Source organism: Phascolarctos cinereus, unplaced genomic scaffold, assembly GCF_003287225.1.
Source record: "Phascolarctos cinereus isolate Bilbo 61053 unplaced genomic scaffold, phaCin_HiC Scaffold_4;HRSCAF=312, whole genome shotgun sequence".
Lineage (NCBI taxonomy): Eukaryota > Metazoa > Chordata > Mammalia > Diprotodontia > Phascolarctidae > Phascolarctos > Phascolarctos cinereus.
The window spans coordinates 253,506,851-253,529,040 of record NW_027555847.1 but is presented as its reverse complement, the minus strand read 5'-3'; the positions used below and the strand labels follow the sequence as shown (position 1 = coordinate 253,529,040).

The following is a 22,190-nucleotide window of genomic DNA, read 5'->3' as shown; positions in this document are numbered from 1 at the left end:
GTAAATGTCAAATGTCTGAGACCGGATTTGAACTCAGGTCCTCCTGACTCCAATGCCGGAGCTCTATCCACTGTGCCACCTAGCTGCCCCAACTCCCTATACTTTAGTTCCTCATGATTGTTTGGTTATGTTTACCTCTTATGTTTGTCTTTACTCCTCTGCTTGCACTTCAAAGTTTGTGTGTAGCTGTGGTGTTTTCATCACAAATGCTTGGATGTCATCTGTTTCATTAAAGATCCATTTTTCTTCCTGTATGATTATGCTCAGTTGTGCTAGGTAAGTTCTTCTTGATTTTAAGCCTATATATTATTTGCCTTCTGGGATATTGTGTTCCAAGATCTCTGCCCTTTACTAAATCGTGTGGGATCCTTACTGTGGTTCTTTGGTGCTTGCCTCCTTTGAACTTTCAGGAAATTGCTGCTTCTGTCAGCCACTATCAGTGAGGTGGAAGACCCTACTGGTTCAGAGTGATGGAACCACTAGCTTTTCTTTGGTCTGTGATTCTTGCCCTGGCTGTTCCTCTGCAGGGTTCAAATTAGGCTAGAAGTTGGAATGCCACTCCTGAGCATAGGTTTCTTCTTCAGTTTACCCTGGATCTGTGACATGGAACTGAGTGTTGAGTGACAAAACCGACTGTTGACACCTGTTCTTGTGTCCTGAACATGGTTGAGATGCTCTGGGATGGATCTGGGGCCTCTTCCTACCCTAGTGCACAGCCTCAGTCCTTTTTCAGTTCTTGGGGGCTGGAATTCTACCATGGACAGACCCCACCTCAGTGTCCACAGACCCTTCTATCTCTCCATGTACATTTGAGCTGGAAAAATAACCCATTGTGACTTTTCCTTGGATTTCCTAATCAGGATTTCGTCTGATGCATTTTCTTGATCTGTTTAGAAGTTTTTTGTTTGTTTAGGGGATGGGGTGATATCACTATACTTTCGGTTGGTCCATCATCCTGGTTTTCTTGATTCTGACTCCTTGTTTTCATAGTGAAACATGTTTATTTTTATTTTTGGCAAGGCAATCGGGGCTAAGTGACTTACCCAGTCACACAGCTAGTGAGTATCATGTGTCTGAGGCTGGAGTTGAACTCAGGTCCTCCTGACTCCAGGGCCAGTGCTCCATCCACTGTGCCACCTAGCTGTCCCTAGTCAAACATTTGTTAAAAGGGCATTAATATTGAGTCCTAATAGGATTTTCTGTCTTAGGAACTTCTAGGTTTCTTTATGGTTAGTCTTCCTTCATTGTGATAACTCTATAGTATCTAATAAACAGTTTCTCCCTCCTCTTCCTTTTCGTTCATTGACAAGATTTACAAGATTCTAGGCAGATGCACTCTTACCAGACCCTGTTAGGTGCATTCCATCTCCTTTCATTCCGATATTTTAAATCATGGTTGAAAAATCAAAATCTCTTTCTCAAATAACATCTCTCTAATTTTCTGTTTACTTTTCTGTCTGTCCTTCTGTCTTGTGCCCTTAAATGCAGAGCAATGATAAAAAAAAAAAAGAAAAGAAAAACACCACCCATGGTCATAAAGATCCTTTACTTTCTTGCCCAAGATTCTGTCTTTAGCAATGTTTTCTCTGTTCCTTCTTTCTCAATTCTACTTTATTAAGTCAGTGTTACAAGAGGATCATGGGAACAAATGGACTTGGCACAAAAGGAGGCTTTCTTGGTATGTAAATAAACTTGTTACATGACCTTATTCCTTTATTTTGTAAACTATTTGAGGAAGTAGTTACTGAAGAATTGAGCTGCAACATAGTATCTGGTCTATTGTTTCTATATAAGAAAGAACAGTACATTCTTGATAATTAAAACATACTTTGCCCTAGAGAAAACTAGATAATAGAGGAACTTCTTCAAATTTTAAAAAGGAGAAACTTGGTGCAAACATTTTATATTCTTTTAATAATCTGTGAATGGATTGCTTCAATTTTCATTCCATTCTTCCATTTAACAAACCACGTATGTCCCTGACTCAGCCTAAGGAAGTAGTGTGTGTGTGTGTGCGTGTGTGTGTGTGTGTGTGTGTGTGTGTGTGTGTGTGTGTGTGTGTGTTGTGGGTACTTCACGCATACAGTGGGAGAAGGAGATCAGGCCTTGCGGAGGAATATTTGAGGGTGAATAGGCTATATTAATGGTAGACCGTCCTAGAGCCCAGAAGCATCAGACACTGAGAGAAATTCCAGGATGACCAGTGAAAGAACCGAAAGTCAGGGAAAGGGCTGGTGATGGATCCCATTCCATTTTGAACTGTTATAATTATTATGAAATTCCACAGAATATCGAATCAAAGTCCATTCCTTTCAAGCTTCCATCCATTGTTCCTAGTTTTGTTCTCTCTCTCTCTCTCTCTCTCTCTCTCTCTCTCTCTCTCTCTCTCTCTCTCTCTCTCTCTCTCTCTCTCTCTCTGGTTTACTACAAGATTCAGCTCAATAACTGCCTTCTCTATGAAGTGTTTTTGATCCTGCCAATTGCCCCCTAAACTACCATCAGTGTATTTTATTTCTATTATGTGTAGCAGGGATGGGGTGGATTAATGAACAGGTTTGTTCAATCACTCCTAACCTCCCCCCCCATTATGTTGTTTAAGTAGGTTTCTGCTCCCATATTCCTGATGAATCAGCCCAGAAAACTAGATAATAGGAATTAAATACTATGGCAATTTTATCATAACAACAAAAAACAAACAAGCCAGCCCATTTAGATTCAAGTTCTCATGCTGTGTATATTTGGAGGATAACAAGACCATTAAACCTCTGCAGTCACAGGATGGTCCTGAGACCTTGGGCAAATCACTTAACTTGTCTAAACCTAACTTTCTTCATCTGCCGTATCACAGATAATAATAACGGTAGTACCTCTCTCATAGAGCTGTGTTACAAGATTCACATGAGTTGTAAATCACTTTAAAACTTTAAAGCACAATATATGCGTGCTTTGATTGTTAACATTAATGAACCACATTAATAAAAATTAACATATTAACTTTGTCACATGGTTTTAGTCATTTATTCAACAGATGCTTTTAAACAATGAAAATAATAAATAGCTGGCATGTATATAGTGCTTTAAAGTCTGCAAAACATTTTACAAATAATTATCTCATTTTAAATATCTACTATGTGCAGAGCACATGTGCCAGGCACTGGGAGTGTATATTCAAAAGAACTATCCTCAAAGAGCTTATGATTTAACAGGGCAGGGATAAGAAAATATACAAAGAACTATGATTTGAGAGGGAATGTGAAAGAGCACAAAGTGTTATTAAAGAATTGAGAAAGGTGATGAATAGGCTGATTTCAGAAAAACCTGGAAAGACTTGTATGGTCTGATGCTGAGTGAAGTGAGCAGAACCAAGAGAACGTTGTACACAATAACAGCCACGTTGTGTGATGACTAATACTGACAAATTTAACCCTTTCCAGCAATAGAAGGATCTAAGACATCTCCAAAGGCCTCGTGATGGAAAATGTCATCCACATCTAAAGAAAGAACTATGGAATTTGAACACAGATTGAAGCATACTATTAGCTATTTTTTTCTCTTCTGTTGAGTTTTGTTTCCTCTTTCTGGTGGTTCCTCCTATTGGTTCTAATTCTAACTTACAACAACACTAATGTGAAAATATGTTTAATAGGAATGTATATGCATAGCCTATATCAGATTGTGTGCCATCTTGGGGAAGGTGTTGGTGAGGGAGGGGGAGAAAAATTTTGAACTCAAAAGTATATGGAAGTAATTGTTGATAAATCAAAATAAATTAATTTAAAAAAAAGAATTGAAAACGGTGAGATCTCTGTCAGTTAGGGTCAGGTGGGGAATACTGGTCTAAAGTCCAACTTTCAGACCTATGTGGAAAAATGTGGAGAAAGGGAATCTCAACACAACCTCCTTGTCACCAGGCACTGGGCTCCATCTCCATAATCTTCCTCCCTCCCATTAGTCTTTTCCCAAACCCTCCTCTCCATTTTACATTACAGACTTTACTGTTTTGATGGACCAATGACAAAAATGGCAAATTTTCTATGCCTTCTTGTCCTATGAAATTCTTGTTCATAAATCTTCCATAGATGATCTAATATGCTAGAAGTCTTCCTCTTGTTCTTCTATTATCTCAGTGACAGTAATGTACCACCTGGGCTGACCATCTCTAAGAATTTCATTTTATCCTACAGATAATAGTGAGCCACTGATATTTTTTGAGCAGGATAGTAATACGGTCAGATAGACAGCATCTATCTCCCAGGGTTGTTGTGAGGATAAAATGAGATACTATTTGTAAAGTGCTTAGCACATGCCTGGCACATAGTAAATGCTATGTAAATGTTAGCTATTATTATGCCTTAGGAAGATTATTTTGACACTTTGTGACAGATGGAATTGAGGAGAGACTGGAAGTTCAGAGACCAATGAGGGGGCTATTACAGAAGTCCAGTTAGGGGGTGATAAGGGTCTGAACTCAGGCGATGTTGTGGTGAATGGAAAGATTGGGGATACAGAGACAAAAATTACATAGTTCCTATCCTCAAAGGACTTTACGTACATAGACAAACAAAAACAAAATACACACAAAATAAATGCAAAGTCATGAGAGGGGGTAACATTAACAACTGGGGGAATCAGTAAGAGCCTCTTGTAGCACGTGGCAACACGAGCTGAGCCTTAAAGGGGGCTTAAAGGTGGAAGTGGGAAATTTCCCTACGTTCCCAAGAGCTTCCCGTTGTCAGTGGAAATTCATTACCCTATCCGGTGAGAAGTAGCCTGAAGACCGGTATAGTGGAATATTTATTGAGTTGAATTGAGATGAATCTTCCTCAAAGTGCCTTGTATTTGTGATCAGGAAAAATGTAACATCAATGTTTTGGTCATATTTTAATTTTCATTTTTATAAAAATTCTGTTTGCCTGGGTCCTGGTATCTCTCAAACTCTCCTCAGTTTTCTTGGAGGTATAGTGAGTGAACAAAGCACAGGGTTTGGTGGCTGGAGACCTGGAGTTCCTGCCTCTTACTGTTTTTTTAAAAAATCAATTTTATTTTGTTTTCAGTTCCAAATTTTCTCCTTCACTTCACTCCCTTAGTCACTCTTTGAGAAGGCAAGAAGCTCTGCCTCTTACTATGTGGCGTTGTCCAAGTCACTTTATTCCTCTTGGCCTCACTTTCTCCATCTGTAAAATGATAGCATTGGACAAATGATCGCTTGGGTCCATTCCAGCTCTAGAAACTCAGATCCTAAGGGAGGAAAAAGCTTAAGGGTCTGTTTATGTAATTTTCCTTTTTGTTTGTCAGAAGATATGCTGTGGACAGGGATTATTTGGTCAGGAGTTTGAAAAATTCTCAATTCTAGTTTATTTTCCAGCCCTGATAAGAGAAGCATGTCAAAACAAGGTCAGGAACTACTCACATGGCCAGGCTAAAAACAAACATTAATTTGCACACCAGAGTATGTGGCCTGTACTTGGTAAAGATCAATATTTCCCTCATTCATCACATGTCCAGTTAGTTGTGTCTGGGCTTTGATCCAGTATCAAACTCTGTTGCCAAAATATTGATCTTTGTGCCAATGGGAGTATGACACTGAAAAAAAAAGAGTAAACCAACAAATATTTATTGTTGAGCCCTTCAATCATGTAGTATGCTATGTAACATATTGGAGACAGTGTGGTGCAATAGAAAGAGCATGAAATTTGGAGTTAGAAGTCCTGGTTTCAAATCTGGGTTCTTCTGCCCACTATCTGTGTGATCTTGGGCAAGTTATTTCATCCTGAAAAAGCCTCGGGTTTGTCAACTCTAAAATGACAGATTTGCAATGAGACTCTAAGGTTCCTTTAAACTTTATTTAGTCAATACATGTTTATTAAGTGTCTAATATGTGCCAGGCACTGTGCTAAGCACTGGGGATACAAATGTGAAAAAAGAAAGACAGACACTTCTTTCTCTCAAGGATCTCACAATTTAATGTTGTTGTTTGGTCTTCATGACCCCATTTGGGGGTTTTCTTGGCAAAGATACTGGAGTGGTTTGTCCTTTCCTTCTCCAGCTCATTTTACAGATGAAGAAACTGAGTCAAACAAGCTTAAATGACTTGCCTAGGGCATACTAGTTAACACACAGCTAGTAAACATCTGAGGCCAGATTTGAACTCAGGAAGATCAGTGTCTTCCTGCCTCCAGGGCCATATCCACTGCACCACTTAGGTGCCCTACAGTTTAATGGAGGAAGACAAAATCCAAAAGAAAGCTGGAGAGAGAGGGAAAGGATCTATCTGGTACAGGAATATGATGGAGAATTCCCAAGGAGTGCAGCCAAAGAGGGAAATAAAGAGATGACTGGCCTGGGTGCCATTCCACTCAGCTCTCTACTCTGTCCTCCAATTAGAGGGACCTCAGAGGGGAGAGGGTACTGATGGGGTATGAGTTCTAGGTCTTGCAGAATTAAGAAGTTCCTGGAGCATGATGAAGTCCTAAAATGTCCAACTAGGTAGTGAATGAATCAAATCTATGATTCTGTGCTGTGAATGATGAGAAGTGTAAGACAAGGTATTTGATTCCGGGAACTTCTTTGCCAAATAGTATATGTTAAACGTCCATCTTGATAAAAACAATTAGTGCTGTTTGAGTTTGGAGGAGGGAAAGATCATTGTGGACTGCAGATTTTTCACTCTTCCAAATAAACTGTAGGGCAAGATATAGTTGACTGCAAGGATAAAGGAAGAATTATTTTTTCCTGATGAGGAAGGCCCCAATCATCGGTGATATAATAAAGAAAGTTAAGACTGAGAGTTAAGACCTGGGTTCTAGCTCTGGATCTGCCACTAACTAGAATTTCAGTAAGTCACTTAACCTTTTGGTGTCTCATTGGCTCCAGAGTATGATAGATAACAAGGTTGCTAAGGTTTGCAAAATCTTGCAAATAGATACTTGCCCGCTTGCATGTCAAAACAATGATTTATGTCACATAAGTATTAAAAAATGTAGTCATCTCTTTGATGGCCTGTAAAACTCCTTAGGGGAAGGCTGATTTAGGCCTGGTGGGGCTGGCATATGTTTCAGAATTATTGGATGGAATCAGCAATGTGCAAAAGGCTTATGAATTACCAAAAGTAGAAATAGTCTATAAATCTTTTTGCTGCCAGGAAACCGTGCCCTTACCAATAAAATAATTATAAACCTCAAAATCAAAGTCCCCAAATCCATGCCAGGAAGTGCTCTGAATTGGGTTTCTTTAAAAGCTCTGGGGCATATTTTATAAATAAGAGTGCATCTGGCATAAAGTATAAGAACAGAGTCTTTAAGAGTCATGGCAGGTGAAAGATGAAATGACTGAAGAAGCTAAGGTTTGAGCTTCTGAGCATATCAATTTATTAAGCAATGAATGCCAATTACCCAACAAATCAGGACCAAGTAGCCTTCCTCAGCTCTGGCACTGGACTCCAAATACAGAGGGGAAGAGAGATTTTTATACATTAAAAAACAATCAACAGGGGCAGCTAGGTGGCACAGTGGATAGAGCACCAGCCCTGAAGTCAGGAGGACCTGAGTTCAAATCCGGCCTCAGACCAAACACTTGACAGTTACTAGCTGTGTGACCCTGGGCAAATCACTTAACCCCAACTGCCTAAAAAAATAAAAATTAAAAAAAAAACAAACAAGACAAACTAATTAAAAGGAAACAATACAACATTAGGTGATCTGATTTCTAATTGGAGGAAAGATCAGGGACTTTCCAAGTTGAGAGAAGGAGAGTGAACAGTGGCAATTCCCTGAATTCAGTAAAAGAGGTGTCCTGCTCCCCCAAACTGTTTGAGAGCAATCAAAGGAACATGGAAACAGCAACTGATTGATCAGCATGGGGCCAGTTTTCAGATAAGACCTACGGGTTGCTTGAGATGTACAACTATGAGAAAATGCCTTCTATCAGTCTTAGGATGACTGGCTTTCTGGTCAGCATAGCCCAGGTCCTTACTTGTTCTTGTTGCTCAGTCATGTCCAACTCTTTGTAATCCCATGTGGGGTTTTCTTAGCAAAGATACTCACAGTTTACCATTTCTTTCTCCAGCTCATTTTATAGATGAGGAAACTGAGGCCAAAAGGGAACCCTTTTTGCCAGGGTCTCACAGCTAGTAAGTGTCTGAGGCTATATTTGAACTCTGGTCTTCCTGACTCCAGGCTCAGCCCTCTATCCACTGCACCACCTAGCTTCCCTATAGGTCTTAGTTAAGCATCTCTAAATAGCCCGTAGAGGTGGTCCAAATTCCCAGTCCCAGGACTAAGTCTAAACAATGCAATAAGATTTTCTTCCAATTATCCCAGTTGAATAGTTTTCTCATGAGACAGAAATTGTGCTAGACCTGTAATTGAATAGAAAGCGAACTGAGCTAGCTCTAGAATTGAGTCATAAACTAGAGTCAGTGTGGTTCACTCAATTCCCACCACTACTTGCCCCTCCAATCCCCTCAGAGTTATAGGAATATTGTGAAAGAACTGTAAGAATTCACAAAGGGAATGGGAAGCTCTCCAAAGAGAAATTCTAAAGACAAACAGAAATAATCTAATAAGGAAGAAAAGGGAAAACTGTCCCTCTCCCCCCGCTCTGGTTACACAGCGAATTCATGAACCGACTCAGATTTTTTTTTGGGGGGTGAGGCAATTGGAGTTACGTGACTTGCCCAGAGTCACACAGCTAGTGAGTTAGTGAGTGTTATGTGTCTGGGGCTAAATTTGAACTCAGGTCCTCCTGACTCCAGGGCCTGTGCCACTTAGCTGCCCCCACCAACTTAGATTTAAAACAACAAACAAACACACACACACAGGCATAGAAAATGCAAGCAAGAGCAGGTATGGTAACTGAGGATGAATACAAAAGAGTGTCACAGAATCATTTTAGAAGCACCAAAGCAAGAAAAGCTGAACCTGGCTATGAATTGTAAGAAACAACTTATACAACAAAAAGGCTTTCAAAGTGATATTGCAGGCAGGGAGAGAAAACATTCAAATTGATAAACATGTATTAAGTATCTCTGTGATAACTATCTGTATGCTGGTGTAGGATTAGGTAGGCACTGTGGTTCTGAACTAGGAACACAAAGACAAAACTGAAATAATTGTTTATGCCCTACCGAGTGGGCAAGAAAATAAATACAAGAGCATGTACAAAATCAAATCAAGAGTGTGAGAGAGCTACCAACTGGGCAGCTTAGGAAAAATCTGATTGTAGCACCGTGAAAGAAGCAACAGACTAGGAAGAGAAAGGCAGGAGAGGAGGAAGAAATGCATTTTGGACTTTGGTTGCCACTCGTACAAAGGTATGGAGGTGCCAGAGGAAAATTCATAGATGCATACCAGTCTGATTGGAATTGAAAGTGTGGAAGGGAGAGTAATGTAAAATCAAGACTAGAATGGAAGGTGGGAGCCATATTGTAGAGGGTTTTACATACCAGAATGAAGAGTCTGTCTCATCCTAGAGGCGATAGGGAGAAACTGAAAATTTTTTGAGTAAAGAACTGAAAAGGTTGGATCTGTATTTTAGGCATATCAATTTGGTAGCTTGCTTGGAGGATGGATTAGAGAGGGGAATGATATGAAGCAGGAAAACTAATTATGAGGCTGTTGTACAGGGAAGAGGTTATGAAAGCCTGAATTAGAATAGCAGTTATATGGGTAAGTAGAAGAAAATAGATGTGAGATGTCACATGGGTAGAACTCCTTCTCAGGATAACAATGTATTTTTTTTTATTGTTGTACATTTGTTTCAGACTCTTCATGACCTCATTTGGGTTTGTGTTTTTTTGGCAAAGATACTACAGTGGTTTGTCATTTCTTTCTCCAGCTCATTTTCACAGATGAAGAAACTGAGGCAAACAAGGTTCAGTGACTTGCCCAGGGTCACACAACTAGAAAGTGTCTGAGGCCATATTTGACTCACAAAAATGAGTCATCCTGACTCCAGACCCACTCTGAGCCACTTAGCTGCCCATGAAGAGGGAGCATAATTAATCAATCTTGCTTCTGTTTTTTCTGCCAAAGTAAATAATCCTCAGATGGTAAGGGGAAGGATTAAAACAAAACCAGTTTACAAGGAGATGAAACCTAGGATAATGTAAGCAACAAAAGTTCCAGAAGCTATTGGTGAACCAGGAAAAAAAAAACCCTTTTACTAACGGCCTACCAAGGCCGGGTGTGCAGTGTGTGGGCACACTTTATAGAAGGGAGGGCAAAGCTTTTATTCCTAGGCCCAGATCACAGTTCCCTCCCCTGTTTCCCCATTGACTGGGTAATGCAGGGTTTACAGCCTATCCGGAGCACCTAATTTCGCCAAGTGAGTCTCTGCCCCTAATTACTTCTCCCTAATGACATTTCCTTGTCAACAGCTTACAGCTGTCAATACCCCAGAAGCTACTCATCACCTTGATGAGTGATATGCAGAAGCAACATTCCCAACCACATTTCCCACAATAGTAAGAGAGTACCTCAGTTCCTTCAGTGAGTTCAAGTCATCAGATCTTTATGAATTATGTCTCCCAGGATGCTCAGAGAAAGTGGATGTAATGATTGAGCTATGTTTATTGATTTTTGAAATAAGGAGTATTCTGAAAGAAATTAGTGATTAAATCTGCACTACGACTTGTGGGACACCCTGTATTGTGGAGAGTGAGCATGGTCCAGCAAGAATAGAGATGAGTCCATGTGTTGTCCAGATTTCCAAAAAAGGAGAAGGGGTAAAATTATCAAACTGAAGGCCTCTAGGTTTGACTTTTGGAGATTATTATTAAAAGGCCTGTTTATAAGCATTTAGAAAGAAAAGTACAAATTACTGAAAGCCAGCATGGATTCATTCAGAACAGACTATTAACCATATTCCCTTCATTGATAGAACTATAACTGGGCTACTAGATCAGGAAAATGCTGTACATGTAGTATCTAGGTTTTAGCAAAACATCTGACAGTCTTTCACGCAATCTTTGTAGAAAAGATGGAAAAATGGGGACTAGATAACAGTACAGTTAGGTGGATTTTGAACTGGTTAAATATCCAGATTCAAAGAATCATTAATATCTTGATATCAACTTGGAGAAGGTCTCCAGAGGAGTGGCTTAGGGCTCTGTCAGCAGCCTTGTTCTGTTCAACATTTTTATCAGTGACTCAGATGAAGGACTGTGTGATATACTGACTAGGGCGTTGACCTTGAAGTCATAAAGACCTGAGCTCAAGTCTGATCTCTGACTCATATGGACTCTGTGATCCTGAGCAAGCCACTGAAACTCTCAGTGCCCTTTGGCAACTTTCTAATAATATAGAGGTTACCAGTTTACATTGATAGAGAAAACTTCCTCATTGGGAGTACCCAATAGACTGAAATCACATGTCCAGACCAAAAAACAAAATAAAGCTGGAAAGCATAGCTAACATGATTAGATGATTAGAATCAGGATCCAGAACTATCTTCGCAATCTACAGTAATGGGCTGAATCCAATAAGATGAAATTTATTAAAAGTTTTTCAGTTGTGTTTTACTCTTCATGACTCCATTTGGGTTTTTTTTTTTTTGGCAAAGACACTGGAGTGGTTTGCCATTCTTTCTCCAGTTCACTTTACAGATGAGGAAACTGAGGCAAGCAAGGTTAAGTGACATAACTAGTAAGTGCCAAGGGTCAATAACTAGTAAGTGTCTGAATCCAGATTTGAACTCAGGAAGATGAGTCTTCCTGACTCTAGGCTCTGTGCTCTAGCCACCATGCAATCTAGCTGCCCACATAAAGACCCACGTTTGCATTGAAAAAAAAAATCACCTTCCCAAGTTTAAGATGGTGGAGGCCTGGCTAAATAACAGTTCAAATGAAAATGATCTGCCTTTCATTATGGTTATCAATTCTGATTGTCTGATAGGTACAAAATGGGTGCACATTCCAGTTAATTGATTCAATTTAACTCAATCAACATTTACTAAATATCTACTACAAGGAAGACTTTGAGCTGTTATTTCTAGAATAAGGAGACATAGCCATTTTTACTGAAGTAGCTATAACAGTGGACGTGGATCAGAAGGCTTGAGTTCTAGTTCAAATTGTATAATATCAACGTAACAACCCCGCCATAGAATTTACCACATCAGCAGTTTTCTCTATACCTCCTACTCAAGACTTCTCACCATTACAAAAAAAAAAAGAAAAAAACTTTCCCACTCAGCCATTTCACTGAATAGGAAACATTGACTTCTTTCCTCCAGTGACTGTAAATACCAGTTTCTTCATTTGTCTGACTAATAAAAATAAAAGAGGAGCTGGAAACATTTGGAGGGAAATCAGGTTATCATTTCATTTTCAGCCTGGTGTCATGGGCCCCAGAAGTCTGTATAATTGAGATAAACAGCTAAAACTGGGGGTTCCTGGAGAAGAAGACTTGAAAACTACTCCCATCTTTCCCCTCTGGTCTTTCCTGATTGGTTGGCCAGCAAACCGTTTCCCTCATAACTGCACAAAATGTTTAAAATGAATTCTTTTTTCGTTACAGCAATTTGGTTGACCTTGGGTGCCTTGTACTTAGGACATTATCAAGGACAAGACATTGTTACTGATTGTTCTTATTGAGACATAACAGTGCCAGGAGAAGGAAAGGGGGCTTGAGTCTAAGCTTCAGGATACAGTTTTTTGAAATTTTTCCTAAAGCAACACCCAGAATGCAGACATGTATGAAGAGTTGGGGTGGTTGATGAAAGCTGGTCCTCTCAGAACTCTTAAGTTTCTGTGTGGGGAGGAATCAAGACTTGGCAGCTACAGTGTAGTGGAAAGAGCCTGGAGAAGTCAAAGATGGGTGGGGGGAAGTCCCACATAAATATGCAGAGCAGCTCTTCTGTAATAGCAAAGAACTTGAAGGAAATTGGGTACCTATTGATTGGGAAATGGCTAAGTAAATTGTGGAATATGAATCCAATGTAATATCATTGCATCATAAAAAAATGAATACTGAGATGTCAAATAAACTTGAGAAGACAGACTTAATCAGAAGAATAATTTGCGTGATGGGCACAGTGACTTCAGCATTAAAAAAAAAAAGACTTCAGGAGTCTGATCAATGCAATGACCAGTCATGACTTCTGAGAACCGACAATTGACTATAAGTACAGAATGAAGGTTTTCAAGACATTTTCAGATAAGGGAGAGTTTGGACAGGAACTGATGGTGCTTTAAAAAAAAGTACATCAACAAAACTTCCTTTTTTTCTTTCTTCTTCCCTCTTTCCCTTTTTCTCCTTTCTCCTTTCTCTCTTCTTCTTTTTCACTTAACCCTGTTTGCCTCAATTTCCTCATCTGTAAAATGAGCTGGGGAAGAAATGGCAAACCACTCCAGCATCTTTGCCAAAAAAACCCCAAATGGAGTCACAAGGAGTCAGATATGCCTGAAAAATGATTAAACAACAAACATAATTCAAACCTACTACCCTTAAGATCCCTGTCTTTCCTGACTAAGCACTTTCCTGGTCTTTCATATGTTTATATGTCCTACACATATCCATTGTCTCCATAAGAAGTAATAACCTGTGTAACCTTGGGCAAGTCATTTAACTTTGGGTTTCAGTGTTAGACTGGATAATCTCTAAGGTCACTTCTAGCTTTAACTCTATTAAACCTATTGGAGATATCCCATTCACCACCCCTGGAAACAAAAACAACTAAACTCTTTATCCATTCTCTAAAACAAACCAACCTAATAAAGAAAACATGCATCAACTCAGGAAATCCTGACTTTTCAAAGTCCAGTGGTTATCTCTAGGCCTGGGAATATTCATTTCTCAGGATCATTCTTTGGTTGCCTGGGTTTGAAAAGAAGGACAAAACAGAAGGGACAGCCAGGGTCTTGAGGTCCAGGCTTAAGCTACCCTAATAAGCGTTTGCTATGTCCTCATTGCCACCGTGACCACTGAGGGAGAGGGGGGAGGAATCCTGCCTCACAGAAAGTCCAAGGAAAAGTGTATCTGATACCAGTTGAAATGCTCAAGAGTATCAGGTAGAACTTTTCTTTCCTTTTTTTTTAGTTTTTTAAAAAAATTTTATTAATTTATTTTGATTTGTCAACAATCACTTCCATATGCTTTTGAGCTGAAAATTTTTCTCCCCCTTCCTCCCCCTGACCCTCCCCAAGACGGTGTACAATCTGATATAGGTTTTACATTTACATACCCATTAAACATATTTTCACATTAGTGAAGTTGTAAGTAAAAATTAAAACCAATAGGAGGAACCATCAGAAAGATGAAACAAAACTCAACAGAAGATAAAAGTAAGTGATAGCGATTCAACTTCCACAGCTCTTTCTTTGGATGTGGACAGCATTTTCCATCCCGAGGCCTCTAGAGATGTCTTAGATCCTTATAATGCTGAGAAGGGTTCAATTTAACAATCTTAGTCATCGCACAACGTGGCTGTTATTATGTACAAATTCCTCTTGGTTCTGCTCACTTCACTCAGCATCAGACCATATAAGTCTTTCTAGGTTTTTCTGAAGTCAGCCTGCTCACCATTTCTTATAGCACAATAGTATTCCCTTACATTCATATACCACAACTTGCTCAGCTGTTCCCCAATTGATGGGCATCCTCTCAATTTCCAATTCTTTGCCACCACAAAAAGAGCTACTATGAATATTTTTGTACATGTGGGTCCTTTTCCCATTTGTTTGATGTCTTTGGGATATAGCCCTAGAAGTGCTATTGCTGGATCAAAGGATATGCACATTTTTGTAGCCCTTTGGGCATAGTTCCAAATCATTCTCCAAAATGGTTGGATCATTTCACAACTCAGGTGGAACTTTTCTATAGCACTTCTAGCCCACTGAGGCAAGGGTCTTTGTGGCTCAGGTGCCAATCATCTTTGACACAGCTCTGCAGTTCAAGGCATCAACAAACTGCAGCTGACTGCCTTCATCAAGGGTCCAGAGCATATGTTTTACCAGGAGGTGAGATAGAGTGTTTGTGGACCTCAATGGGAAGTGTTCCAATCAGCCTTTGCTGTGCTTGAGGTACTTCTAAGCTTTTTCTAAACACAGAACAAAGGACTGATGACATAAAAAACTTTCCAGGGGTTGCTGGATAGTGAAAAGAAATCACAAATAGGCAGCAGAACAGAAAAAAAAATTAGCTATAAAGTGAGGCAGCTAGATAGCACAGTAGATAGAGAGCTGGGCCTGGAGTTAGGAAGATATGAGTTCAAATCCTCCCTCAGACACTTAGAAAGAGAGCTATGTGATCTCAGGCAAGTCACTTAATTTCTGTCTGACTCAGTTTCCTCAACTGTCAAATGGTGACAATAATAGTACCCACAACCAAGAGTTGTCATGATAATCAAATTAAATAATATCTTTAAGTGCTTGGAAAGTAGGTAGTATCTACATGCTAACTATTATTATCATCATCATTATAGACAGAAGATATTTAAGATACAATAACTTTTTTAAAAAAAAGTTTTGATGACTGTTTTTAAACATCATTGCAGTTTCCTCTAGTATCCCTCCTCCTCTCCTAAGAGGGGTTATCCCATATGACAAATTTGTTGTTCTTGAGTCGTTACAGTCCTATCCAACTCTTCCTGACCCCATTTGGGGTTTTCTTGGCAAAGATGCTGGAGTGGTTTGCCATTTTCTCCACCAGCTTATTTTATGGATGAGGACCTGAAGCAAGCAGAATTAAATGATTTGTCCAGGGTCACACAGTATCTGAGGCTAGATTTGAACTCAGGTCCTCCCAACTCCAGGGCTGGTACTCTATTCACTGGGCCCACCTAGCTGCCTCATATAACTAATAGTATTTTTTTAAAGACAAAAAGAAAAAAGAAAAAAAATCTGCAAATCAGATCAATATATTGAAAAATCTCAAAATACGTACAGCGTACAACACTTGTGGACTTAGTTCTGTGAAGGAGTTTCAGGGCGGGAGTATCTCCTATTTCCTCTTTTCAGTCAGGTTTGTTCTTTATGCAGTGCTCACTTTTTATCTGTGTGTGTGATCGTTCTTTTCTTTTACATTGCTGTAGTCATTGTGTATATTGTTTTCTTGACTGTTCACTTCACTGTGCATCAGTTCCTGTAGATCTTTCCATGCTCTTCTGTATTCCTCACATTTGTAATTTCTTACAGCACAGTAATATCCCATTACATCCATATACCACAATTTGTTTAACCATTTCCCAATTGATGGACTTCTGCTTTGTTTCCAAATCTTTGCTAGCTGTGTGACCCTGGGCAAGTCACTTAACCCCATTGCCTAGCCCCCCCCCCAAAGTGCTGCTATAAGTATTTTGGAGTGTATGGGGATCTTTTGTTCTTATCAATGGCTTCCTAGTGGTATAAGCCCAGTAACGGAGTCTCTAGCTCAAAAGGTATGGAAAATTTAGTCACTTTATTTTCATATTTGCAAATTGATCAGCCTCTACTTGGTTTTCAATTCTTTGCTATCACAAAAAGTGGTATTACAAATATTTTGGTATATATGGGGGCTTTCTTCTTATCAATGGCCTCCTACTGGTATATGTCTAGTAATGGAATTTCTGCATCAAAGAGTATGGTAATTCAGTCACTTGCATACTTCTAAAAAGTTTTTCAGAATGGTTCCACCAACATAGGTATTAATGTATCTATCTTCCCACAACCCCTCCAACATTGACTTTTGCCATATTTTTGTCATCTTTGACAAATTTCCAATTTGCAAATTTTTGCCAAAAAAACCTCAGGATTTTTTGATTTGCATTTCTTTTATTATTGGTACAACAGACTTTTAACAATATTATAGTGTTAGTTGTTTCCCCCTCAACATCCATGTAATCTTATTTCATTACAGACAGAAGTCAAGGTTTCCATTGTTCCAATGCTACAAAGAAGTCGACATATTTCTTTGCATTCCCTTTGAAAGAAATTTTAATCATTGCCCAGTTGAACTGAAGTTCAAGAACTAATTGAACTTCAAACAAAAGCTTTTTATTGTCCTCAGAGGCCTGAGAAAACCTGGGAACAAGATCAAGCCAAGGCTTGACTTTAAAAAAAATGTATCTTTTAACAATTGTTCTGAATTAAAGTACAAATGAAAATACTGTATGAAAATTATACAGGCATGAATATACTTGGCTTTCTTTTCTGCAGAGTTCACTTTGACACGGCAACAGTTTTCCACTGGTGCCAGGCAGTTGTGAAGTTATTAACCTTTTTTGGGCCATGGACCTCTTGGACAGTCTGGTGAAGTCTGTGAACCCCTCTTCAGAATGATGTTTTTAAATGTATAAATAAACTTACGTAAGATTGCAGAGGAAACCAATTGTGTCAAAACACATTATCAAAATATTTTTAAAAATAAGTTTGTGGTCCCCGGTTAAGGATTTCAAGAAGATATCTCCTTTGTGTAATTCTATTACTTGTTTACATGAACAGAGCAAACAAGGATAGAAGCATTTCCATGCAAGTTTATATACTAACAGATACTTAGGCATTTAGGGCATTGTTCAAGGGAGGGACAGGTACTGCGAATAACACAGCAGCTTTTGCAAAACTAATTGTATACAGTACAACTAGTAATTTATTATGCAATCACAGTATGAGTAATATGTTATTGATGATAACAAAGGGCAAAATGAAAAGCAGTCTTCCTGCCCTAAAAGAGCTTACGTTCTGCTAAAAACGGCAATGGCATTGCCGTTCCTTGCTGGGGTCATAAGATGCCATGACTATTTTTATGTTCATCTCATGGTTTTATTCACTTTGCTTCACACCAATTAACTTCAGTGCAATTTGTTTCAATCGTGGTATGATGGAAAGAACACTTGGAATCAGAAGGTCTAATTTCAAATCTGGGCTCTGCTCCTCTGTGCTTCAGTTTCCTCATCTGTAAAATGGGGATAGTGAAACCTGTGTTACCTCCTTCACAGAGACGTAGTGAGGATATATTGAAATAATATGTGTAAAAGTGCTTTAAAAATCACAAGTGCCATATAATGAATATGAACAAATATAAATAATTATCATATAGTTTATATATTACATAATATAGATCATGTGATACAAAATATAAACTAACATGTATTATTATATAGATGAATATAAACTCTTATTATTGAATAGTCTGGAAATAAGGGGAAGGCAGAATGGAGAGAAGGTAGAAGTCTTGGGCTTAGGAAAGCTAAGACTTAACTCCATTTGAGATGTGAGTTTTCCTAAACAAGGCTCGGCTTCTATTAATTTCCAGGCCCACTAGTAACAGCACTATCTTTTTCTTCTTGCATCTTTTAGGATGGCAGTGCTCCTTATGGTGCCAGGTATGTGGGATCCATGGTCGCTGATGTTCACCGTACCCTGGTCTATGGAGGGATCTTCATGTACCCAGCTAACCAGAAGAGTCCAAAAGGGAAGGTAAACCCAGGGTCTGTGAACCCTTCTCTGCTTTCCCCTGCTTTTTGGTAAATCCAAAGACTGTTTGCATCTCTTCCAGAGAGCAGAGGGAAATACAAATTGTTAAAACTCAATAGTGAATTATGAGATCCTGGAGGAAAAAAAAAACGGGAAAAGAAAGTGTCCTGTGCCTAGAATGTCTTCCTCACCTACCCACGGATAGATTAAGAAATTCTTCCTATGCTTCAAGGCTCAGCTCAAATGCTTCTTTTTGAGGGAAACAAGTTTTCTCTTCCACTGATCCCTGCCAATTAGAAATGATATTTCCTTCCATCTGACTTTGCTAAGCATTTTTCCTCCCTCTCTTTTTTACACACACACACACACACACACACACACACACACACACACACACACACACATACACACACAGAGTCTGTCTCTCTCTCTCTCTCTCTCTCTCTCTCTCTCTCATCATGCAGATTTGCACTGGAGCTTATACAGTCTCACAGATTTGCCTGGTGGCGCTGAGATAACATACATTGAAAATTAAGCCTTAACTTAAGCACTGGGCATTTTTCTAGGTAACATTTGAGGGTGTTTTGTTTAGTTGTTCAGTTGTGTCCAACTCTTTGTGACCCTGTGAATCATAGCACACCATTACTGTCCGTGGGATTTTCTTAAAGATAATGGGATGTTTTGCCATTTCCTTCTTCAGTGGATTAAGCAAACAGAGGTTAAGTGACTTGCCCAGGGTCACAGAGCTAGTAAGTTTAAGGCCAGATTTAAATGCAGGTGTTCCTGCCTCTAGGCCTAGCGCTCCATCCACTGAACCACTCAGCTGCTTCAGCACTTAGGGGTATCTTCTACCTTAATCCTGGATCCCCTAGACAAGCTCCTTTAGGTTCCAGGTAGTCTAAGGGACTCAAAATCATAAATCTGCTCAAAATAATAAATCACTAGCTGCACCAATGTTTTTGGCTATTCAGCCAGAGGACTCAATCAACCTAAAGTCAATATAGTTAGCAAAATAACATAACATAATGAAGTCATAATAGGACATTTCCTCTATAAAGCAGGGACACCATCTCCCACAAATACACTCACCTAATAAACACACTGGGTAGAGGGTGTATGCTGGGACTTATGTAAGGAAGAACAACTCAGTCCTCCCCAGTATGCTTCAGTGATGTTGTGGTGCTTCTCATGGGCCTGCCCCCTATCATTCTCATGGGGCATTCAGTCTTTTCTTTTAACAAGCCATCAAGGACCATCTGCATCTGAGTATTTCTGGTTTGTTTTCTAAACTGCAAGATTCCTTTAGGTCAGCCGTGAAAATGATTTGAGGTGGGGCAGGGAATGGGAATGGGAAATGCAAATAAAACCTTTTAGAATGAACTACTTTTAGGCGGGTATCCCTGTCTACCTCAGTCCTTTATCCCAGATTTAATAACATTTATATAGCACTTATTAAATGTTGGGCACTGTGCTAAGCACGTGGACAATTATTATCTCATTTAATCTTCACAACAATCCTGGGAAGTAAATGCTATTATTATCCTGATTTTACAGATGAGAAAACTGAGGCAAACAGGTTAAGTCAATTGCCCAGGGTCACAAAACTATTAAGTGTCTGTCTGAGGCCAGATTTGAATTCACAAAGATGAGTCTTCCTGACTCGAGGCCTGGCACCCTATCCATTATACCACCTCTATTTTCTGCCTTTAATCCATGAATGTGGCTCTCCTCAAACCCTCTCGGGCTTTCAGCCTACAATTTTAAGGTGTCTTTATCATGATATTAAATCAGCCTGAATGCGGAGAAACATTATCACCTATAGAGTCACAATAAGGAGAAGACCATGGGAGTGAGAGGTTAGTTTTTAAAACCAGTTATCCCTCACAAGGGTCCATCTTTCTTCACAGAAGATGATTATTTTGGTCACTTGTGCAGTATGATTTTCTACGTGATAATCTTACTGCTTTGGTCAAGATGACATTTTACTTCCATGAGAGGGGAATTTTCCAGGCAGTCATCAGGCTCTGAACAGAAGCTTCTATTTCAAGGGGAGCTTCTTGCTCACCTCTGCTTCCTAATTAGAAGGCATATAGCCCAAAAGGCATGAAGACCAGAAGTCCTGATTGCTATCATTTCTTCCCAGGCTGATTGGCTGATGGCCTAGTGGGGAATCTAAAGGCAATTAAGATGAGTGCCAGTTGGCAGTTCCATCTCTCCCTGGGGGCCCAATTTCGGGTAGTTCTCATAAAAATGTTAGAGACAAAGGGGGTAGGACAATTCTAATTCTACCATGTATTTTAAGAAAGATTGGGGTTTTTAGAGTCCTTTTGTCAAGCCCAGTCATACCGATATGTTTCCCTGCAGCTCCGGCTCCTTTACGAGTGCAACCCAATGGCCTTCATCATTGAACAGGCAGGCGGCATAGCCACCACAGGCACCCAGCCAGTATTGGAAGTGAAGCCCGAATCCATCCACCAGCGAGTCCCTCTCATTCTCGGGTCTCCAGATGATGTACGGGAGTATTTGGCTTGTGTTCAGAAACATCAGCAAAGTGGCTAAGATGGATGCTAACTCTACCTTGTTTCCTCTTCTGTTCTCAAATCTTACAAATTACCCAGCATCCGGCACTCCCTATCCTGAATTAATATTATCTGGCAAAGTTAACAAGGGTAACTTGATATGGACATTGGAACAGAAAGGTTAAAAATGAACTCCCGAGGCCAGGTTTGGAAACAAGAAATGTCTCAATGGAAGGTGGTTAAAAGCAAAATAAAACAAGATGACTTTGTCTTGCTTTCTGTCATGTCAGGGAAATAAAGTCTTGGAATGCTACACACACACACACACACACACACACACACACACACACACACACACACCCCAACAGCTGGCAGCTATTCAGGTGCTGACAGGGATGAGAGTGTTCTTAGATTTCACCAGTATTGATTTTGAAATTTGAATCTGACCTACTCTGTGTGGCTGAATTTTTTTCTTTTTCATGAAATATACAAGTGTGTGTGTGTGTGTGTGTGTGTGTGTGTGTGTGTGTGTGTGTGTGTAGCCAATTTTAAATAGTCAATACATTCTCTTGGAAAACATTTTTGTCCTTTCTTCTAAAAGGTTTTCCTTTTGGGCAGCTCAGGACAAATTCTGAAATCTCTAATGGGATATTTTTTGAGGGTCAGATGGGTGGTGCAGAACACCAAGCCTAGAGTCAGATCTGGCCTCAGCCACTTACTAGCTGTGTGACCCTGGGCAAGTCACTTCACCCTGTTTGCCTCAGTTTTCTCATCTATAAAATGAGCTGGACAAAGAAATGGAAAACTGTTCCAGTGTCTTTGCCAAGAAAATGTCAAATAGGGTCATGGAGAGTCGAACACTACTGAACAATAAACAACATGCATTGGCCTTGAGTAACCAGTAAAACCTTGTTTGAGTGGCAGAGTTGGTTACTGATTCAAAAACCATTGTTTCTCTTTTCACTGCCTCTTGTCCTCTCTTATTTATACTCTGAATGAGAGACTAGGACAAGATGTCCACATGGGGCAGTGTAAAAAAGAAGTAAGAACCAGAGGCAGATGACCTTTGTTCAAATCCTAACCCTTGGAGACAGCCTGAGCAATTCTTTCAAGACAACCTTGCACTCCAATACTTTGGGGTGCCCGTGAACCTCAACAGTGGGAACCTGGGCAAGTCAATTAACTTCTCTGGGTTCCACTTTCCTCATGTGCAAAATGAGGGTTTGGACTGGATACCCTCTAAGATCCCTTTTAGCTCTGAGCCTATGAGCCGATGAATTGGT

General features: G+C 39.7%; 1 protein-coding gene across 1 annotated transcript in view; it reads left to right on the top strand.

Annotated features, from left to right (window-relative positions):
• The window catches only part of FBP2 (fructose-bisphosphatase 2), a 59,768-nt gene extending 38,592 nt beyond the window's left edge, over positions 1 to 21,176 (top strand). Inside the window, exons 6-7 of the mRNA XM_020971713.2 lie at positions 18,272 to 18,391; positions 20,753 to 21,176. Of these exons, the coding sequence (XP_020827372.1) occupies positions 18,272 to 18,391; positions 20,753 to 20,947 (315 nt within the window). The 3' untranslated portion in view covers positions 20,948 to 21,176. The remainder of the gene's footprint in view (positions 1 to 18,271; positions 18,392 to 20,752) is intronic.
• The last annotated feature ends 1,014 nt before the right edge of the window (positions 21,177 to 22,190 follow it).